The sequence below is a fragment of the Ambystoma mexicanum genome, chromosome 5q (genome assembly GCF_040938575.1).
Source record: "Ambystoma mexicanum isolate Mex_15411 chromosome 5q, UKY_AmexF1_1, whole genome shotgun sequence".
NCBI lineage: Eukaryota > Metazoa > Chordata > Amphibia > Caudata > Ambystomatidae > Ambystoma > Ambystoma mexicanum.
Genome location: NC_090933.1, coordinates 1403389766 through 1403409151, shown reverse-complemented (window position 1 = coordinate 1403409151; position 19386 = coordinate 1403389766). Strand labels below are relative to the sequence as shown.

Here is a 19386-nt window from a genome sequence, read left to right as displayed (position 1 = left end):
CTTGGGCCAACCTTCACACCCACGGCCCATCTGCGGGACCCGAGCGATGTGTCGGTCATGTGGGCACCGTTGGCCCAGCCTGCTTTGCTATGGAGGGCTGGGAGGGTGGGGCTGGGCCCAGCTACAACTTAAAGTGGGAGGGGTTTTTCCATGCGCCACCACTGGTGTGGTGACAGTGGGGTTCGCACCACATGGAATGGTCATTTCGACCTGCTGCAGAAAAGTGCTCGGTGGATAAGGAGCTACAGCATGACTTACAGGGCCACCACAGCCACGTCTTGCAGCTGGGGCTGACACCACCCGACCCATCCACTCTGATCTGACCACTAGGGAGCTGCCAGGCGGCTCAGCTTTCGGTCTGCTTGGAGGGGAGAGACACTTATGTAAGAGGGCCCTCCACAAGGGGGCATAGCCTTGACACGGGCCCAAGGTGGGTAGAAGCTAATTGTTGAAATAACAGCCGAGACCGGCCAAGCAGTCCACTCCTAGACAGACCAAGTGTGCCAAATTGGTCGCTTGGAGTGCGGGGAGGCCCAAGGGCAGGCCGCCCTGACGTCCCATGAAAGTCAATCTACCAAACACCATGGTACCCTGAAACATGAAAGGAGAGCAGGAAATTCTCCTTACTGGCTCACTAACAATCCTATCTGTTATATTCTTATTAAATCTCTTTTTTTACTTTAATTCAGACAAACCCCTGTACACCACGTTTGTTGCTACTAAATGGACTGCCACCCATCTAGGAGAAGATATCAATGCTAACACCAGTGACAAAATATACATGACTTAAAACCAAATGTACCCTGGTGTACAACACACAAATGAAATAGCTGTTTTTCATACTTCTATTCACTACAATTAGTCACAAAATCATATAGAAATATATTCAATGGTTATTAAAAAAGTGAATACATGCATAGACAAGCAGAATGAAAACCCTACGCTTGTAGAGATGTTTAGTTCTCTACCATTGGAACTGCATATACTACTAAACAATGAGACTTAGTGATGCAACAGCAAAACACATCAATAACAATTTAAAGTAAATAAAGAAAACATTTAGAGAATTCAACTGTTCATCACATAGCCCAGAGTACTAAAACATCTAAAATGGTGTATGTGCACAAAGGTTTATTAAAGATCACAATTCTGTTGTTTGTCCCCTCACAAGGATCATATACCATCTACATAACAGTATTTACACACAAAAAGGGCAACTATAATCCCAATTGGTGCCAACATTTCCACAAGTATACCAAAAACCATGCAGCTACAGCAGGAAGTGGACACGTGAAGTGAAAGTCCTACATTCATGAATAACTAGTTTCAACTAAAAAGTCTTCCTCAGGGCCAAAATACAAGAACAATTCCGCCATGACTGGATAAGAAGATGTAAGGGAACTCATAAACGTCAATGTAGTAGTCAAAGAACAATCCCTACAACAAAGACAAACGATAATCATAGAATGAACTACTAACCTCTGTTAGCCACCAATTCTAAATCTACCCAAGTTCTCTAATAAAAAGTCACCACATAAAATAACCGAGATGCCAGGTGCACCCTACACCAAGACCACGTGAAAACCACATTGAAGATAACCTTAATGATCCAAGACAAGTATATTTCAATAGGGGCAGGTCCCTGGCATATGTATGTACCCCACATCCAAAACTACAATGCAAAAAAAGAATTAGACCTGCAAAGCCAGGTCATTAGTACCATGCTGACAAGGCTATGGAAAAAAGCAATACCTTAAATAGATAGTGGGAGCCCATCCCTCATCATCAGTTTCCAAACTTGTTGTAGAGCCGATTGAACAATGATCTGGTCTTTAAATACTGTAGTAAGGAAATTAATCACAATCCAACTACTGTCAACATTGCCAAAGCTGAGCATCCTGCTAAAAAGAATTGACAGTACTTTGTCAAAAGAATACAGTGTATGCACGTACCACAAATGCTGTTTCTGGTACTTGAAGGGGAAAGAAAACCGTCGATCCTCATAAGCCGGAAACGTGATCGGGACGCTGCTCATATACATGCAAACAGAAATGAGCATAGACACGTGACACGCAATGATGTCCCAGTTAGATTCAACCAATAGGAAACCTGCTTACTCTTGTAGTTAAACAGTTCGAGTATGTCGTGGTGAATCGCGGCCATTAGTAAAATGCTGAATGATGTATGGGAAGTAATTTACTTACAACACTAGTAACGTACAGTCCTAAAAAGGTTTGTCAAGTTATAAATACACATATGTAAGAGCAACAATCCAAAATAATATGAAATGATGCCAGCAGGAATGAATGTATTATTAAAAGCTCCTTGATGCTTAATGCATGGCTACTCCCAGAAAATAAATGCAGCGATAATGATAAAGAGCGAAACCAGAAAACTATCCATTGACCTGCTGTTTAACTCAGGAACAACCAAAGCAATGAATAGAAAAGGCATCATTTCAATGTGCCATGTAAAATAGAATTCGGCAACTGTGTAAACCATTCCATTCAAGTGATTCATTTGGGCCCACCACATATGATTGAAGATGATATATCCAGAACTGTTCCCTTCCAGACAACCTTTGTTCAATAGAGCCACCCCTGGAGCTCATCTCGACCATCTCAATCACAAACCATCTCAAATCATTCTCCTTGAGCATTGCTTCCAAAAGGTGAGACACCAAAGTTGCATTCATAGGCCTCATTACAAGGTTGGCAGTAACCCGATGGTGCTACCTTTCGGTCCAGAAAGGGTGCCGGTACGTTGCTACCACCACCCCTGTTTCCGGAAAGCCATACTCGTAATGAGGGCCTATAGTCTGTGTGCGAATGCGTGAGCAACGCTCATTAATTCTTCTATCGGCAGGTATCATGGTTTTTCAAACATAATACAATTCACATGGACATACTACGACATATATCACATTTTCCGTTTTACAATTGGTGTAACCTTTGAGCACCCAAACCTTGTTGACATGTGTAAACTCAGTAACTTTGATAGCAAACTGGCATAATGTGCAGTTACCACAAGGAAAATACCAACATAGAGGTGGCAATCCCAGTTGAGAGCGAATATCGACATTAGAGTCATCATCCTTTCTTAATGCTCATACAAGGGACCGTCGCAAATTGACCCCTCTTTTAAATGCAAAGAGAGGTTTGGGAAACTCAGGGTTGACCAATTGCAATATGTGCCAATGTTTATTCACCACATTGCGAATCATGTTACTTAATGGGCTATAAGTGGTGACACAAACCAACCTCTCAAAATCTGGTGTAGCCCTTTGTTTGAGCAAATATTATTGATCATAAAAGCGTGCTCCTTTCATAGAGCACTTTAACTGTTTCTTTGAGTAACCTCTTTTAGCCAGCTGTTGTGTCATAATTTTGAATTGTGTGTAAAATTCATCCAAAGATGTACAATTGCGACATCCGCTTTGGAACTGATTGAACAGGATGCTTTTGCAGTAACTCGTAGGGTGGTGGCTTGGCAAAGGAACGGCAAGCCCCTAGGGACTTCAGCTGGGCACGGGGACGGTCAACCCATATGCAAGTCTGGCGCCCGTGGGAGAGGGCAGCACCCCCAGCCGCCATGGAGCTCTGGCCGGAGATCGATAGAGCTTTCTCCTCCAGGGAGGGACCAGGACCCCGCTGGGGCACCCCGGGGCCGCCGCTGGGCAGACAGACAGTTGACCAATGTGCGAGGGAGGGGGCTGCACCCTGACCATCCTGCAGCTCTGGCTGTGGCCGTTAGAGCTTTTCCCTCCAGGGAGGGCCTCCCTGACAAGTTTCATGTGTGACACCTTGAGTCAGTCCTGCTTTAAGCTTCCAATTGCAGGCTGGGACTTGTAGTTTGGTTTTTCCCATTGCAGGGGTGTGCCTACAAGTCCCAGCATGCAGTGCCAACAAAAACCAGGACTGGCTCAAAGATTCCACATGGAACTGGGAAACCTGGCATCTATGTGATGACCATGTCTTGAGTATGGAAGTCTTAAGCTTTTTTGTAGCTTCATCTTCATATGAGAGAAGGTGTTTATTACCACAGATCTGATTTGGGTGTTCTCATGTCAGTGCTTTGAGGGGTCAGAAATGTGAGGCGGACCACGTTGTAAAGTTTTCTCAACAAATGCCATTTGGGAAGAATCCTATGGATCCCTCACTGAAACCCTGCCTAAAGTCTCCCCCCAGTTGGCCAGGGAAAGGCAGACGCATCCTGATCCAGACCGGGAGGGGGGTGATATACTGCGCAAGGATCACCTGGGAGGAGACACGGCCCATGGTGGTGAGGGGATCCCTTGGGATGAGATACAGTATTTGTCGTGTGATCAGGAAAATGTTTACAGGTTTCCAAAACAGGTAGGCTTATTGTCATTGTGGTTTCCCTGACCCAGATATAAAATAGGGGGTTCTGGACACAAGTAATATCAAATATGAGAAAGCCTTACCAATGGAAAGATTCTTAATGTTATTCAGGATAAACACCTTCCTTACTCCCAAAGGTATAATGTACAGGAATCTAGAAATGTTGCCTTAAATAAATTATATTTCTATGTACCGACACATTCTAAAGGTTTAATTTTAAATAACCTTAAGGGAAGTAATTCTACACTTAAAGTGAAACAAACACCTAAAAGAACTGACTTTTTTTTGTTGGGGACTACATGTCCCATAATCACATTAGTCCTGGGACGAGGAAGAGGGCTGAAGAGGCATGTTGCAGTAACAGTCAGGCAATTAGGCCTAACAGCCCACAACTGAAGTAACCTGGGAGGCATAATAGGCCACCTCAGGTGCAGGCAAGAGGAAGAAGGAGCTGAAACTGTGACTGGAGTGCTTCCTGTAGCAGTAGAATCAGATGGAATAAGGCACGAAGCTGGCAAACCAAGCAGAAGAGGGAGAACCAAAGGGACGCTGGAATGTGGATGCAGTAGATTTCACCGGCTTGTTCTGAGAGGGTCCTGTTTCCCCAAACTCTGAAGTGCAGAGGCTCTGCAGCAGAAGAGGTGCAGAGGGGCTGTCTTTCCCCATGTGAGCCTGATTCCCGGAAAGGAAACGTGTCGGAGACCGAAGCGAGGAGCTGTGAGCAAGTCGTAGGTGACAGGAGCAAGAGGGGCTCCTTGGTCGAGTGGCGGGACCGTAGACACATGAGTAGAGGAAGGGTGTGTGTCCCTGTTAAGCCAGAAGTAGTAGAAGTTGTGCCCAAAGTCATGGAAATCAAGCAACCCACAAAACAAGGATTACAGAAGCAGGTGAGTCAAACCTGCATTCTGATTCCTTGCGTGAGCACTGCTGGCAACAGTATCCAGTCTATCCTTCTCTCGCGGTGATGCAGAAGCGAGCTGAAGTTGTTTGATGCATTTTTCTAATGAGGGAACAATGAAAAATAGCACTTGCGTGTGAATGGAAAGGATTCCTTATCTTGCGTAGAAGCTGAATGCTACCGAAACATCATTGTTAAACATTTAAAGTCTTTAAACATCATGAAGGAGTGGTTGCGTGTACTTAATTTTGTTTCCCAAACAAAGAATTAACATTACAGTTTGCATGTCTCTCATTAAGTAGAACGATCTTTGTGAAGCACCATTGTTAAACACTTAAAGCCTTTTGTAACGCTTACCTCTTTGGCCCTGCAGGAGTGCCTGGTCCGGTCTGTCAGCGGGTTCTGGTCCGGTCTGTGTATACCTCCGGATGCAGTCCAAAACACTCCGTCCGCTCTGCCCACTGCCGGTTAAATCACCCAGTGGTGAGGGAGGCAGGAGTGGCCCGGATAATGGAGTCCTGGACGCTCTTGTGTTGCACCTCCTAGGTGTGTGAGGCAAATGTCACTCCCAGTCTGTTTACAGGTGCAGTTACCCAGTTCCTTAACTGGCTATATGGCGGTAAGTATGTTCAGTTGCATCACTGAAGTTGTGGTGGTTTAGCCCAGTTTCCTCACTGTGCTGGTGGGTGCCCAGGCCTGCTGCGGCACGGCAATCCACCTTGGAATAGTCCTTACTTGGTGCTGTAGGCACACCCCACGAGGCTGTGGGTAGAATGTCCGTGTACCTACTGGTTTGCAGTCTATTACCACTCTCCTCTTGATTCTTCCCCTGTTTTAGGTGTACTATGGGATTTGCAGTCGTGGGAACTGCTGCTGAGGGATGCTTCTCTGGTAAGGTAAGTAGCGCGAAGATGGTGGGCGGGTGTTGTTGCTGTAATCCGCTTATGTTCTTTCCTTTTGTTGCAGGAGCAGAGGAACGCTGGATGCGGGCGCGCCTGAAGAACAGTGGTGTTGCTGAAATCGGATGAAGCCGTGAGCTCAAGCGACTTCTGGCAGGTAGCTGAGATGAATCCTGACTTGCGTCGTTCCGGGGCTCTAATGACTGGCTCGAAGTGCAGAGAGCAGAACAGAAGATACCTTGAACACGTCGTGCAGATCACACCGTGCAGGTCTGAATTCCCGGCGTCTTAACTCACGATGCCGGACAAACAGATCCAAGGCTGGCAAGCATCACGTTGGCAGCTGGAGAAAACGCTAAGCGCTGGGTGTGGCCCAGGGTGGGGTTTATATATCCCTGGGCCCACCCAGCAACACTAGACCACCATGGAAGCTTGTAACGTGGCCCTCTGGAGGCCATGTTGGATATTGCTGAATGGGCCACACTCAGGGGCCATTTTGGATGGGGCAATTGTAACTAAGGCACTGGCAGCAGCTTGTGCCTGAGCCAGGCAGCCAGCCTTTTAACCCAAATGCTTCTCACATTACCAGTCTGTGGCCTGAGCTTGCCGGGGATCATGACAGCACTTCCCCTAAAGCCCCCCCAAGGAGAGCTATTCCTGGGCCTGGGCGTTCCGGGTGTTCTCGATGATATCAGGCCACCAGGCCAGGTGCATGCATGTGTTACACTGGCTCTCAGGTCCGATCTAGAACTCCGTAACCCTTCCATTCCACTAAGTAATAGAGTTTCTTTCGGACAATTTTGGAATCCAAAATACTGTCAAGCTGATTGGCCCGAGAGGACCGCGTACCTGTAGTCTTGGTGGTTGGTCTCGCAGAGGTCGCCAGTCTGAAGTCCGGGAACTGATGAAATAGCGGCACGAGGAATCAGCCTCTCCACCACCCAAAAGAGAAACTGGGTGAAGGATGGACCAACTCCCAATGTCACAAAAGGCACTCTCCAGATATGCGTGACGAGAGGATTGTAGGCTCAGATTGATGGAACCATAGTCCAGGTGGAGCTAGTAGTCAAGACCATGAATCTTCCAAGAACCTCAGTGCAGCGACAGTTGGTAGATAGACCAGTGTAGCAGAAAAGGTATTCGCAGTAGGCAAAAGGAGCTTGGCTGGTGCTGATGGTTCCAATGGTACACAGGATAAAGTTCGGAGTCAGGCAAGACAGGAAAGAGTGAGGTCAGTTGGAGCTTGCTGTCTGGCCAAATAAAGTACTGTATACACGTGCCCAGGATGGAACAGGAGAATGTAGGCTAGCATAGGGTATGACCCATATACACAATAGATGGTAGATGACTCAGAACAGGGCCCAGGTAAGGACTGGAGGCAGACAGGCCCAGGACAGGACCCAGGTAAGAGCTGGAGGCAGGCTGGCCCAAGGCAGGACCCAGGTAAGGACTGGAGGCAGGCAGGCCCAGGACAGGACCCAGGTAAGAGCTGGAGGCAGGCTGGCCCAGGACAGGCCACAGGTAAGGACTGGAGGCAGGCTGGCCCAAGGCAGGACCCAGGTAAGGACTGGAGGCAGGCAGGCCCAGGACAGGACCCAGGTAAGAGCTGGAGGCAGGCTAGCCCAGGACAGGCCACAGGTAAGGACTGGAGGCAGGCTGGCCCAGGACAGGCCACAGGTAAGGACTGGAGGCAGGCTGGCCCAGGACAGGCCACAGGTAAGTAGAGAGGCAGGAACAACGAGGCGAGCGAAGCGAACCGCGTTGAGACGCGACCCGCGGCCCCTTTTATGGGCCGCCGGCGCCCGAGAGGCCTGGAACGCAAGCCGTTCCGTTTCCGGGCGCCGGCGAACCCACAACGAGGCTTGGAAGGCAAGCCCCTCCAAGGAGGCGAGCCCAGTCCACGGCGCATGCGCAGAACCGAGAGAGAGGTCCTCCGCGCATGCGCCGAAGGCCGCCGGCCCCGCAACCTGTCGCTCCCCTCCCGGCGAGTCCCCAGACGCGAACGCGCGGGTAGACTCGCCAGGAGGAAATGGGAGCGGCAGACCCCAGTCTCCCGCGTGACATGACACTATGCCCCCTCCCAGGAAGACCCGGGGCCCCAGGTTTCCAGGGGAATCGTACGTAGAACTCACGTATCAGCCGGGGAGCATGCACGTGCTGGCGCGGTTCCCATGTACGATCACAGGCTGGGTACCCCTTCCAGTCAACCAAATAGTGGAGCACCCCTCTACGGTAACGGGCATCACAGATCTCGTGTACCTCAAACTCAGGGACGCCCTGCACCAGAACAGAGGCCGGACGAGGAGAGGTGCGGCCGTAATCATCGACCACATAGGGCTTCAACAGGGACACGTGAAAAACGGGATGTACACGCCAAGAAGAGGGTAGGCGAAGACGGAAGGCTACAGAGGACAACCGTTTGGTGATAACAAAGGGTCCCAAATATCGAGGGGCCAGTTTGACGGGCAGGTTGCGGAGGGGCAAGTTCTTTGAGGACAACCACACCTTGTCACCCTCCTGGAAATTAGGTTCTGCACTCCTCTTCCTGTCTGCCTGTCTCTTCATTCGATCCTTGGCTTCACTCAAGATCTTGCGTGCCAGTTCTTGTTGTTCCCGGATGTGTAAGACCAGGCCATCAGCAGAAGGAACAGTACTAGATGGAACTGGTTGAAAAGGCATCAACCGAGGGTGTAGACCAGTGGAACAGAAGAACGGGCTGACTCCAATGGAAGCATGAACGGTGTTGTTGTAGGATACTTCAGCGAGATCTAACCCATCTTTCCAATTAGACTGTGTGGCATTGGCAAAACAGCGGAGGTACCCCTCCAAAGTCTGATTGGTCCTTTCGGTTAGCCCATTGGTCTGTGGGTGGTAGCCTGAGCTTAGTGCTCTATGTATTCCCAGATGACCACACACCTGTCTCCAAAATGATGAAAGGAACTGGGTTCCTCTATCCGATATGATCTTCTCCGGTAGACCGTGCAACCGGTAGATGTCGTGCAGAAATGCTGAAGCCATTTGAGTAGCTGTAGGGATTTTCTGGAATGGGATGAAATGGGCCAGTTTGGTGAAGTTGTCCACAACCACCATTATACAGGTGTACCCTTCTGATGGAGGCAAATCCACAATGAAATTGGTAGCGATTGTATGCCACGGATAGGGAGCTATTTCAGTGGGCATTAACAAACCCAATGGTCGTCTTCTGGGAACCTTGCACTGGGCACAAATTGGACAGCTGTCGATGTACCTCTGGACCTCGGTCGCCCAACCAGGCCACCAGAACTGTCGGGATATCAACTCTCGAGTGGCTCTGACCCCGCGATGTCCTCCTATGGGTGAATCATGGAATCCATGTAGAATGCCCCTTCTAACGGCTCTTCTATGTATGTAGAGTCTTTTCTGAAAAAACAACAGTCCATCTCGTTCTGAAACCAATTGCCGACTAAGAAGGGTTGTTCTTTCTGGATCCGACCGAGTGGCTTCCGCGATGGACTTAAGGTGAGAGGACAAGGCCAGCAAAAAATGGCGAGGAGAAATCATTGGCAGATCTGGACAAGGCATCCCATCTACGTTTTCCAGGGACCTGGAAAGAGCATCCGCCTTTATATTGGAGGTTCCCGGGATATAAGTAACATGGAACTCAAACGGAGAGAAGAAGAAGGCCCACCGGGCTTGACGAGGAGTCCGACATTGCAGAGAGCAAAGATATTGCAGATTGCGATGATCTGTCCGCACCTCCACAGAAAAGCGAACTCCGAGGAGAAAATGTCTCCACTCCTCGAATGCGGTCTTGATGGCCAACAGTTCCTTTTCAATCACCGCGTAGTTTCGTTCGCTGGGACTCAACTTGCGAGAATAATAGGCCACTGGATGTTCCACTAACGTGGTTGGATCTTTCTGAAGAAGGACTGCTCCTACCGCGAAGCTGGAAGCATCGGCCTCCACTATGTAGGGCAACTCTTCCTGGGGATGGCGCAGGATCGGGGCAGCCATAAAGGCCGACTTCAATACGTCGAAAGCCTGAGAAGCCACGGCATCCAATTCGAAAGCGATCTTGCTGCTGGTTAGCCTGGTGAGGGGCGCCGAGATCTGCGAGTACTGTGGAATAAAGCGCCTGTAAAAGTTTGCGAATCCCAAAAAGCGTTGGAGAGCCTTGATATCGTGTGGAAGTTTCCATTCTTGTATGGCTCGCACCTTCTTGGGATCCATCCCAATACCTTCTTGATTGATAACAAATCCCAAGAACTCAATGCTGGGTTGGTGAAAGCAACATTTCTCTGCTTTGGCGAACAGGTTATTGATGGACAGCCGATGAAGGACCTCACGAACGTGTTCCACATGCTCGTCTAAGGATTTAGAAAATATCAATATGTCGTCCAGATAAACCCAGACGGATAACCCTAGCAGATCACCAAAGATGTAGTCCATGAATCGTTGAAAAACAGCGGGGGCATTACATAAGCCGAAAGGCATAACCCTGTATTCAAAATGCCCAAAAGATGTCTTGAAAGCTGTCTTCCACTCGTCCCCACTCCTGATGCGCACCAAATGATAAGCTCCACGGAGGTCCAATTTGGAGAAGATTTGCGCAGTATGCAGGGTTTCAAGGATTCTGCGAATTAATGGTAAAGGATACCGGTCCTTGGCTGTTATGTCATTCAACTGCCGGTAGTCGACACAGGGTCTCAATGTACCTTCTTTTTTCTTTACAAAAAACAGGGGAAATCCTGCAGGTGATTTTGACGGCACAATGTACCCCTTTTCTAGACTCTCTGACAAATACTCCTGAAGAACTTGCTTCTCGTCACGTGTTAAGGCATATAATTTCCCATGGGGAATAACGTGGTTCGGCAGCAGGTCGATGGAGTAATCAAAAGAACGGTGTGGAGGAAGGGGTATGTTGCCGGGTTCAGAAAAAACCTGTTTGAATTCGGAATATTCCTGTGGGACCAGAGACGTGGAACATAGATGGACCCCATTGCTGTCTGTTTCTAGAGAAGTCGAAACGGCCATGGTGGGAACAGGTAGCTTGCATTCTTGAGCACACCTTTCGGATGAAAAGGTCAAGGTCTGGGTTCTCCAGTCTATCAAAGGATTGTGGTGTTGCAACCAAGGAAATCCCAAGACCACCTTATAGTTCGGTGACTTAATAACATCAAAGGCAAGTTCCTCGTAATGATCAGCAATCAGAAGAGCCAGTCCATCTGTGAACTGACTAACGGATCCAGAAGACAAGGGAGTACCATCAATAAGCTCCACCGACAGAGGTGTGTGTCTGGAAATGAGTGGTATCTTATGTCTGGAGACGAACGTTTCGTCAATGTAATTGCCGGAAGCCCCACAGTCCAGCAGACCGGATACTTCCAGGTTCTTGTCTGGTAGTTTGATTCGGACCTTCAGGGTCTGTAGCACCGCTGGTTGCATGGGCAGACGAATAGAACAAATAACAGAAGGGTCTGAGGAAGGGATAGGACCTGTCGTTGCCCTTCCCGTATACGACAGGTCTCCTAGTTTCCCGACTTCTTCTTCTGCGGACGCAAAGGACACATACCCAAATAATGCCCAGCTGCTCCACAGTAAAGACACAAACGCAAAGACCTCCTTCGTTTCTTCTCTTCTTCCGTCAAAGGTCCTCTCATGGCTCCTACTTGCATGGGCTCAGGTCCGGACTCGGTCGACCCGAATGAACCAGCGGGTGTGTTGGTCGTCCGGGGACCGCTTCTGTCAAGCCGACGTCTCTCAGCCTTTCGTTCGGCTATCCTTTGGTCAATACGGAGTACTTGATCTATCAAGAGTTGAAGGCTCTCTGGTTCAGGGATGTGGAGTAACTCATCCTTGTACTCCTCTCTCAGGCCTCGACGAAACAGTGTCTTCTGTGTAATTTCGGGCCACTGGGAGTCGGTAGCCAAAAGTCGAAAGTGGCTGAGGTAGGTGATGATGTCAGTGCTTCCCTGTTTGTAGTCCATCAATTGATTCTGTGCAACGGAGGCCAGGTTCGGCGTCTGGAACACCTCAAGGAAGGCCTTTTCAAAGGCAGCAAAGTCATTCAAAATAGGACTGTTCGTAACCACAAACGGAGTTGCCCAAGCTAATGCGTTCCCAGTTAGGTTCCCCAAGATGTAACCAATCTTGGCCCTATCGTTGTTAAAGTAGGTAGACCTGAAGAGGAAATGTATCCTGCAGTGGTTACAAAACTCTGCCACCCGTCTAGGGTCTCCGTCGAATTTGATGGGTGTTGTATGAGCCAATGATCCCTCTACTTGAGAGGTACTGGGTGCTCCTTGCGTTATCATCTGACGTAATGTTTGATTCTCCTGACGCAGGGCGGTCATCTCAGCCCTGAGCGCTAGCAACTCGTTCCTCATGTCTTGCGATTCATCCATCTCTGAATCAGAAGGCAGGCGTCTCAATCTGTCAAGCTGATTGGCCCGAGAGGACCGCGTACCTGTAGTCTTGGTGGTTGGTCTCGCAGAGGTCGCCAGTCTGAAGTCCGGGAACTGATGAAATAGCGGCACGAGGAATCAGCCTCTCCACCACCCAAAAGAGAAACTGGGTGAAGGATGGACCAACTCCCAATGTCACAAAAGGCACTCTCCAGATATGCGTGACGAGAGGATTGTAGGCTCAGATTGATGGAACCATAGTCCAGGTGGAGCTAGTAGTCAAGACCATGAATCTTCCAAGAACCTCAGTGCAGCGACAGTTGGTAGATAGACCAGTGTAGCAGAAAAGGTATTCGCAGTAGGCAAAAGGAGCTTGGCTGGTGCTGATGGTTCCAATGGTACACAGGATAAAGTTCGGAGTCAGGCAAGACAGGAAAGAGTGAGGTCAGTTGGAGCTTGCTGTCTGGCCAAATAAAGTACTGTATACACGTGCCCAGGATGGAACAGGAGAATGCAGGCTAGCATAGGGTATGACCCATATACAGAATAGATGGTAGATGACTCAGAACAGGGCCCAGGTAAGGACTGGAGGCAGACAGGCCCAGGACAGGACCCAGGTAAGAGCTGGAGGCAGGCTGGCCCAAGGCAGGACCCAGGTAAGGACTGGAGGCAGGCAGGCCCAGGACAGGACCCAGGTAAGAGCTGGAGGCAGGCTGGCCCAGGACAGGCCACAGGTAAGGACTGGAGGCAGGCTGGCCCAAGGCAGGACCCAGGTAAGGACTGGAGGCAGGCAGGCCCAGGACAGGACCCAGGTAAGAGCTGGAGGCAGGCTGGCCCAGGACAGGCCACAGGTAAGGACTGGAGGCAGGCTGGCCCAGGACAGGCCACAGGTAAGGACTGGAGGCAGGCTGGGCCAGGACAGGCCACAGGTAAGTAGAGAGGCAGGAACAACGAGGCGAGCGAAGCGAACCGCGTTGAGACGCGACCCGCTTTGACTCGCAGCCCCTTTTATGGGCCGCCGGCGCCCGAGAGGCCTGGAACGCAAGCCGTTCCGTTTCCGGCCGCCGGCGAACCCACAACGAGGCTTGGAAGGCAAGCCCCTCCAAGGAGGTGAGCCCAGTCCACGGCGCATGCGCGGAACCGAGAGAGAGGTCCTCCGCGCATGCGCCGAAGGCCGCCGGCCCCGCAACCCGTCGCTCCCCTCCCGGCGAGTCCCCAGACGCGAACGCGCGGGTAGACTCGCCAGGAGGAAGTGGGAGCGGCAGACCCCAGTCTCCCGCGTGACATGACAAATACTCCTGACTTCGTACTCCGCTTCTCCCTGTGTAACTATAGGTGGTGGTTGTCTAAGGGTATCACAAGTACCAGGATGTACAGGTTTTAGCAGGGAGACATCGAATACAGGATGTATACAAAGTACCGGTGGCAATTCCAGTTCCATGGCCACAGGGTTGATGACATTCTTTATCGGGTATGGGCCAATGTATTTTGGGTGGAATTTTCTGTGTCCTTTCAACTGGATGTACCTTGTTGACAACCATACTTTGTCCCCTATCAGATACTGAGGCGCGGAGTTCTTTTCCTGTCTGCAAAACGCTTCTGGTTGGTCTTGGCTTCCCAGAGAGCCTGCGTAGCTTTCTTTAGGGTTTCCTTAATCTTGTTGTGCAGGGTGGGTACTGCTGGCATATCGAGAGATGTCGGAGGATCTAAGGTTGAAGTCCGTGGATCCCGTCCATACAAAAAGAAAAAAGGTGAAATCCTGGTGGGGCTGTGAACTGTATTATTGTACGCATACTCAGCCGCCCATAGCAGTTCCTTCCAGTTCTGGTTTGTTTGGGCGAGCATGCACCGGAGATATTGCTCGAGTGATTGATTTGTCCTCTCGGTTTGTCCATCCGTCTGGGGATGGTGGCTAGTAGACATACAAACCTCGATCTGGGCTTTGGCACAGCAAGCCCTCCAGAACTTAGATACAAACTGTCTTCCTCGGTCCAACACCACTGCTGAAGGAAAACCGTGAAGCCGGACAATATTATTCAAGAAGGTTTGAGCTAACGTTCCTGCATTAGGAATGCCCTTCAAAGTGATGAAGTGCGCCATCTTGGTGAGGAGGTCCACTACTACCAGTATGGTATTGTAGCCTCCGCAGGAGGGTAGGTCCGTAATAAAGTATAAGGAAATAGTGTGCCATGGTGCCAGTGGAATTAACAAAGGACGAAGCAATCCTTGTGGTTTGGTTCTTGATGCCTTGTTCCTAGCACAGATGTCACAAGCCTTTTTGTGTTGTACAATGTCCCTCCGCCAAGTAGGCCACCAGAAATGTTGTTGAATCTTTGATATAGTTTTTGCTATACCGGGATGACCCGCTGTGAGAGCATCGTGGCAAGTGTTCATGATCAGCTCTCGCATTACCTGATGTGGTAGGTAAAGGCGTTTTTGGTAATATGGTAGATTGTTGATTGCAGAACGTTGTGGTCCTTGTGAAGCCCATGTCTGCACTTGCGTTGGGGTCATGGCTTCAGTGATCTCTTTGTGGAGGTTCTCCAATGTAGTCTGGTGATTACTGGTTATCCCGATTAACTTCGGGTATGATGGGTAGTGGAGGAGGAGGTGCATATGCGTCTTATTTTTCAATGTTCCAACCGATTCGCGACAATGCGTCTGCCTTTCCGTTCTTTATTCCGGGGCAGTAACTGTGAAGTCGTACTCTGAGAAAAACTGAGCCCAACGCAGATGTCGCAGAGTTTGTGCTCTAGCCGTTTGCAGAATTGCAAGTTACGATGGTCGGTAAGTACTGCAACTGGATGTCGTGCTCCTAAGAGATGGTGCCGCCATTCCTTGAAAGCTGCTTTTATAGCAAGAAGTTCTTTGTCGGTCACTGCATAATTTTGTTCTGCTGGATTGAATTTTCTAGACCAAAAGGCTACTGGGTGCAGCTGGTTGGTGTCAGGGTCTCTTTGGGACAAGACTGCTCCCATAGCAATGTTCGAAGCGTCTGTTTCAACTAGAAACGGAAGGTCTGGATTGGGGTGCTTGAGTATTGGTGCAGTGGTAAACCGTATTTTCAGTTGTTGGAAGGCCTTCTTGGCTTCGGCTGACCACTAAAAAACGTGTTTTTTTCGGAGCAACAATGTTATTGGATGGACCACCTCTGAAAAGTCAGCAATGAACCTCCTATAGAAGTTGGCGAAGCCTAGGAAACTCTGGACTGTTTTAATCGAAGAAGGTGATGGCCATTGTAAAATCGCGTCTACCCTGCGCCTATCCATTTGGATGCCCTGCGGACTGAGTATGTATCCGAGGAACTCCACCGTAGTTACATGAAAAGCACATTTTTCAAGCTTTACAAACAGATGATACTGACGCAGCTTTTCTAGGACTGCTCTCAAATGGTGTACATGTTCCTGAATGTTTTCCGAGTAGATCAAGGTATCATCAATGTAAACCATTGCACAGACATACAACAGTTCTCTCAAAGAATCTGTCATAAAGTACTGGAATGCGTCTGGTGCATTGCATAGTCCAAAAGGCATGACCGTGTACTCAAATAAACCAAATTTGGTGCGGAAGGCCGTTTTCCACTCGTCCCCGGCCTTCACGCGAACCAGATGATAGGCCCCTCTGAGGTCCAATTTTGTGTAGATTTTTACCCCTTTTACTTGGTCCAGGAATACGGGGATCAGGGGCCAAGGATACCGGTTTTTGACAGTGAGTTTGTTGAGTGCTCTATAGTCTATGCATGTCCTGAGGTACCCCTCCTTCTTGGGGACGAAGAATAGAGCAGAGGAGACTGGAGATTTGGAGGGTCGAATAAACCCGTTAGCAAGATATTGGTCTAGGTATTCACGTAGGTGCTGGTTTTCTTTCTCCGTAAGAGCGTAGATTCGACTACATGGTAGCTGTGCTCCTGGGATCAGATCAGTTTGGCAATAATAGGGCCTGTGAGGCGGTAAAACGTTGGCCTGTTCTTTGCGAAAGACATCCTGAAAATCGCCATATTCTGGAGACAGCCGCTCCACAATCCCAAGAACCATCCCTAATACCTGTATTGTGATCCAGGTGTCCCTTGGTATGCTACTGAAGCTGGATAACAGGTCTGAGTACATTCTGCAGGAAACGTCACCGTATGAGCACGCCAATCTATGACGGGGTTATGGCGTACCAACCACGGCATACCCAGGATAAGCTGGAACTGAGGAGCGTTAATCAGATCGAAGACTATTCGCTCCCGATGACCGTCATGGCATAGCAACACAACAGATCCAGTACATTGGGTCACGGGCCCAGAAGTTAACTGAGTTTCATCTACGGACAATACAGTATCAATCCTTTCCCTTGTCTGGGTGGGCACCCCTATGTATTGGGCCATTGTGATGTCCATGTAATTACCTACTGCTCCGCAGTCGATGTATGCTTCCAGAGCATGCATCCGTTGTGGCTGCTCGGGGCTTAGTAGGATAACTGGCGTTGTAAAATGCGAGACCGCTGACGTACCTCCCTGTCCCGACAAGCCGGTCTCTACTCTTGTCGGGCCATGAAGTTTCCCTGCGGTTCTTGTGGTTCAGTCGTGGTTTCTAGGACCCCCAAAGGCTTCCGAGGTATTTTATTTGGGCAGTCTTTTAAGAAATGTCCCAGCTTGCCACAATACAGACATAACTGTTGTTTCCTGCGTCTTTCTCTCTCCTCCTTGGTCAACGGACCTTGTATGCTTCCCAATTGCATTGGTTCAGCTGCATTATCGATGGTTCGTGGAATATCCCGGGGGCGGACATACAAAGGTCGGTTTTCAAAACGGGTCCGATCAGACTTTCTTTCCTGCAGACGGTGGTCATGCTGGACTACTAAGTCTATGTAGTCTACACATCGATCGGGTGGGTTCACAACTTGAGCAAGGACATTTTTTAGCTCACTCCAAAGTCCCCGATTGAACAGGGTAGTCCTTTTATCCTCTGGCCAGTTAGTTTCAGCCACCAACCGGTTAAATGTAGTAATGTATGCAAGCAGGTCCTCAGACCCCTGTCGAAGGGCTCGCAATTCAGCATCCAAAGCCTGTCCCTGGGTACGACCGGAAAAAAACTTATCCATTTCTTGTTCGAACTGGACAAAGTTATGTAACACTGGATCGTCCCGGTCGACCAACCCTAGGTAGGACAGGATGAATGCCACTTTGGTTTGGTCTGTCGGGAATGCCCCTGGTCGGCATAAAAAGTGAAGCCGACGTTGGGTCACACTTCAGGGGGTCCCCCATGAATCGTTCTGGGGGGACTAGGGGAACGATGATAGGAGTGGTTACCTGTATCTGAGGTGGTGCTGCTGCTCCATCTGCTGCGCCTGGTACTGGTGAGGCGTCTTGCTAACTCCTCGGTTCTCTCCCAGTTCACTATCAATTCCTTCCGTACTGCACTGGTCTCTGAGCGTGCTGCATGCACCTCAGCTCGTAACTCGCCCAACAGAAGGGCTAGCTGGTCGACTTCAGATGCCATGACACTCAGCCAAAGCAGTAACGTGGGCTTAGCGTTCTGTAACACTTACCACTGGGGCCCTTTAGGAGTGCCTGGTCCGGTCTGTAGGCGGGTTCTGGTCCGGTCTGTGTATACCTCCGGATGCAGTCCAAAACACTCCCTCCGCTCTGCCCACTGCAGGTTAAATCACCCAGTGGTCAGAGAGGCAGGAGTGGCCCGGATAATGGAGTCCTGGACGCTCTTGTGTTGCACCTCCTAGGTGTGTGAGGCAAATGTCACTCCCAGTCTGTTTACAGGTGCAGTTACCCAGTTCCTTCACTGGTTATGTGGCGGTAGGTATGTTCAGTTGCTTCACTGAAGTTGTGGTGGTTTAGCCCAGTTTCCTCACTGTGCTGGTGGGTGCCCAGGCCTGCTGCGGCACACCAATCCACCTTGGAATAGTCCTTACTTGGTGCTGTAGGCACACCCCACAAGGCTGTGGGTAGAATGTCCGAGTACCTACTGGTTTGCAGTCTATTACCACTCTCCTCTTGTTTCTTCCCCTGTTTTAGGTGTACTATGGTATTTGCAGTCGCGGGAACTGCTGCTGAGGGATGCTTCTCTGGTAAGGTAAGTAGCGTGAAGATGGTGGGTGGGTGTTGTTGCTGTAATCCGCTTACGTTCTTTCCTTTTGTTGCAGGAGCGGAGGAACGCTGGATGTAGGCGCGCCTGAAGAACAGTGGCATTGCTGGAATCGGATGAAGCCGCGAGCTCATGCGACTTCTGGCAGGTAGCTGGGATGAATCCTGACATGCGTCGTTCCGGGGCTCTAATGACTGGCTCGAAGTGCAGAGAGCAGAACAGAAGATACCTTGAACACGTCGTGCAGATCACGCCGTGCAGGTCTGAATTCACGGCGTCTTGACTCACGATGCTGGACAAACAGATCCAAGGCTGGCAAGCGTCACGCTGGCAGCCGGAGAAAACGCTAAGCGCTGGGTGTGGCCCAGGGCGGGGTTTATATAGCCCTGGGCCCACCCAGCACCACTAGACTACCATGGAAGCTTATAACATGGCCCTCTGGAGGCCATGTTGAATATTGCTGAATGGGCCACACTCAAGGGCCATTTTGGATGGGACAATTGTAACTAAGACACTGGCAGCAGCTTGTGCCTGAGCCAGGCAGCCAGCCTTTTAACCCAAATGCTTCTCACATTACCAGTCTGTGCCCTGAGCTTGCCGGGGATCATGACACATTTAAACTTTATGAAGAAGTGGCCGTCTGTGCCTAATTGAAATGTACCTCTTTATTGAAAGAAACAATCAGTGTTCCTAAAATAAGTCAAGTGTTTAATTCTATATTTGAAGCCAAAGAGAGCGCAAGCATTGCCCATGCCAAGAGTA

The 19386-nt window shown here is 49.7% G+C and overlaps 1 protein-coding gene across 1 annotated transcript in view; it reads right to left on the bottom strand.

Annotated features, from left to right (window-relative positions):
- LOC138498459 (fibrocystin-L-like) overlaps positions 1-16575 on the bottom strand; it is a 1772245-nt gene extending 1755670 nt beyond the window's left edge. Inside the window, exon 1 of the mRNA XM_069622209.1 lies at positions 15862-16575. Coding sequence (XP_069478310.1) covers positions 15862-16575 — 714 coding nt within the window. The remainder of the gene's footprint in view (positions 1-15861) is intronic.
- Positions 16576-19386: the final 2811 nt, after the last annotated feature.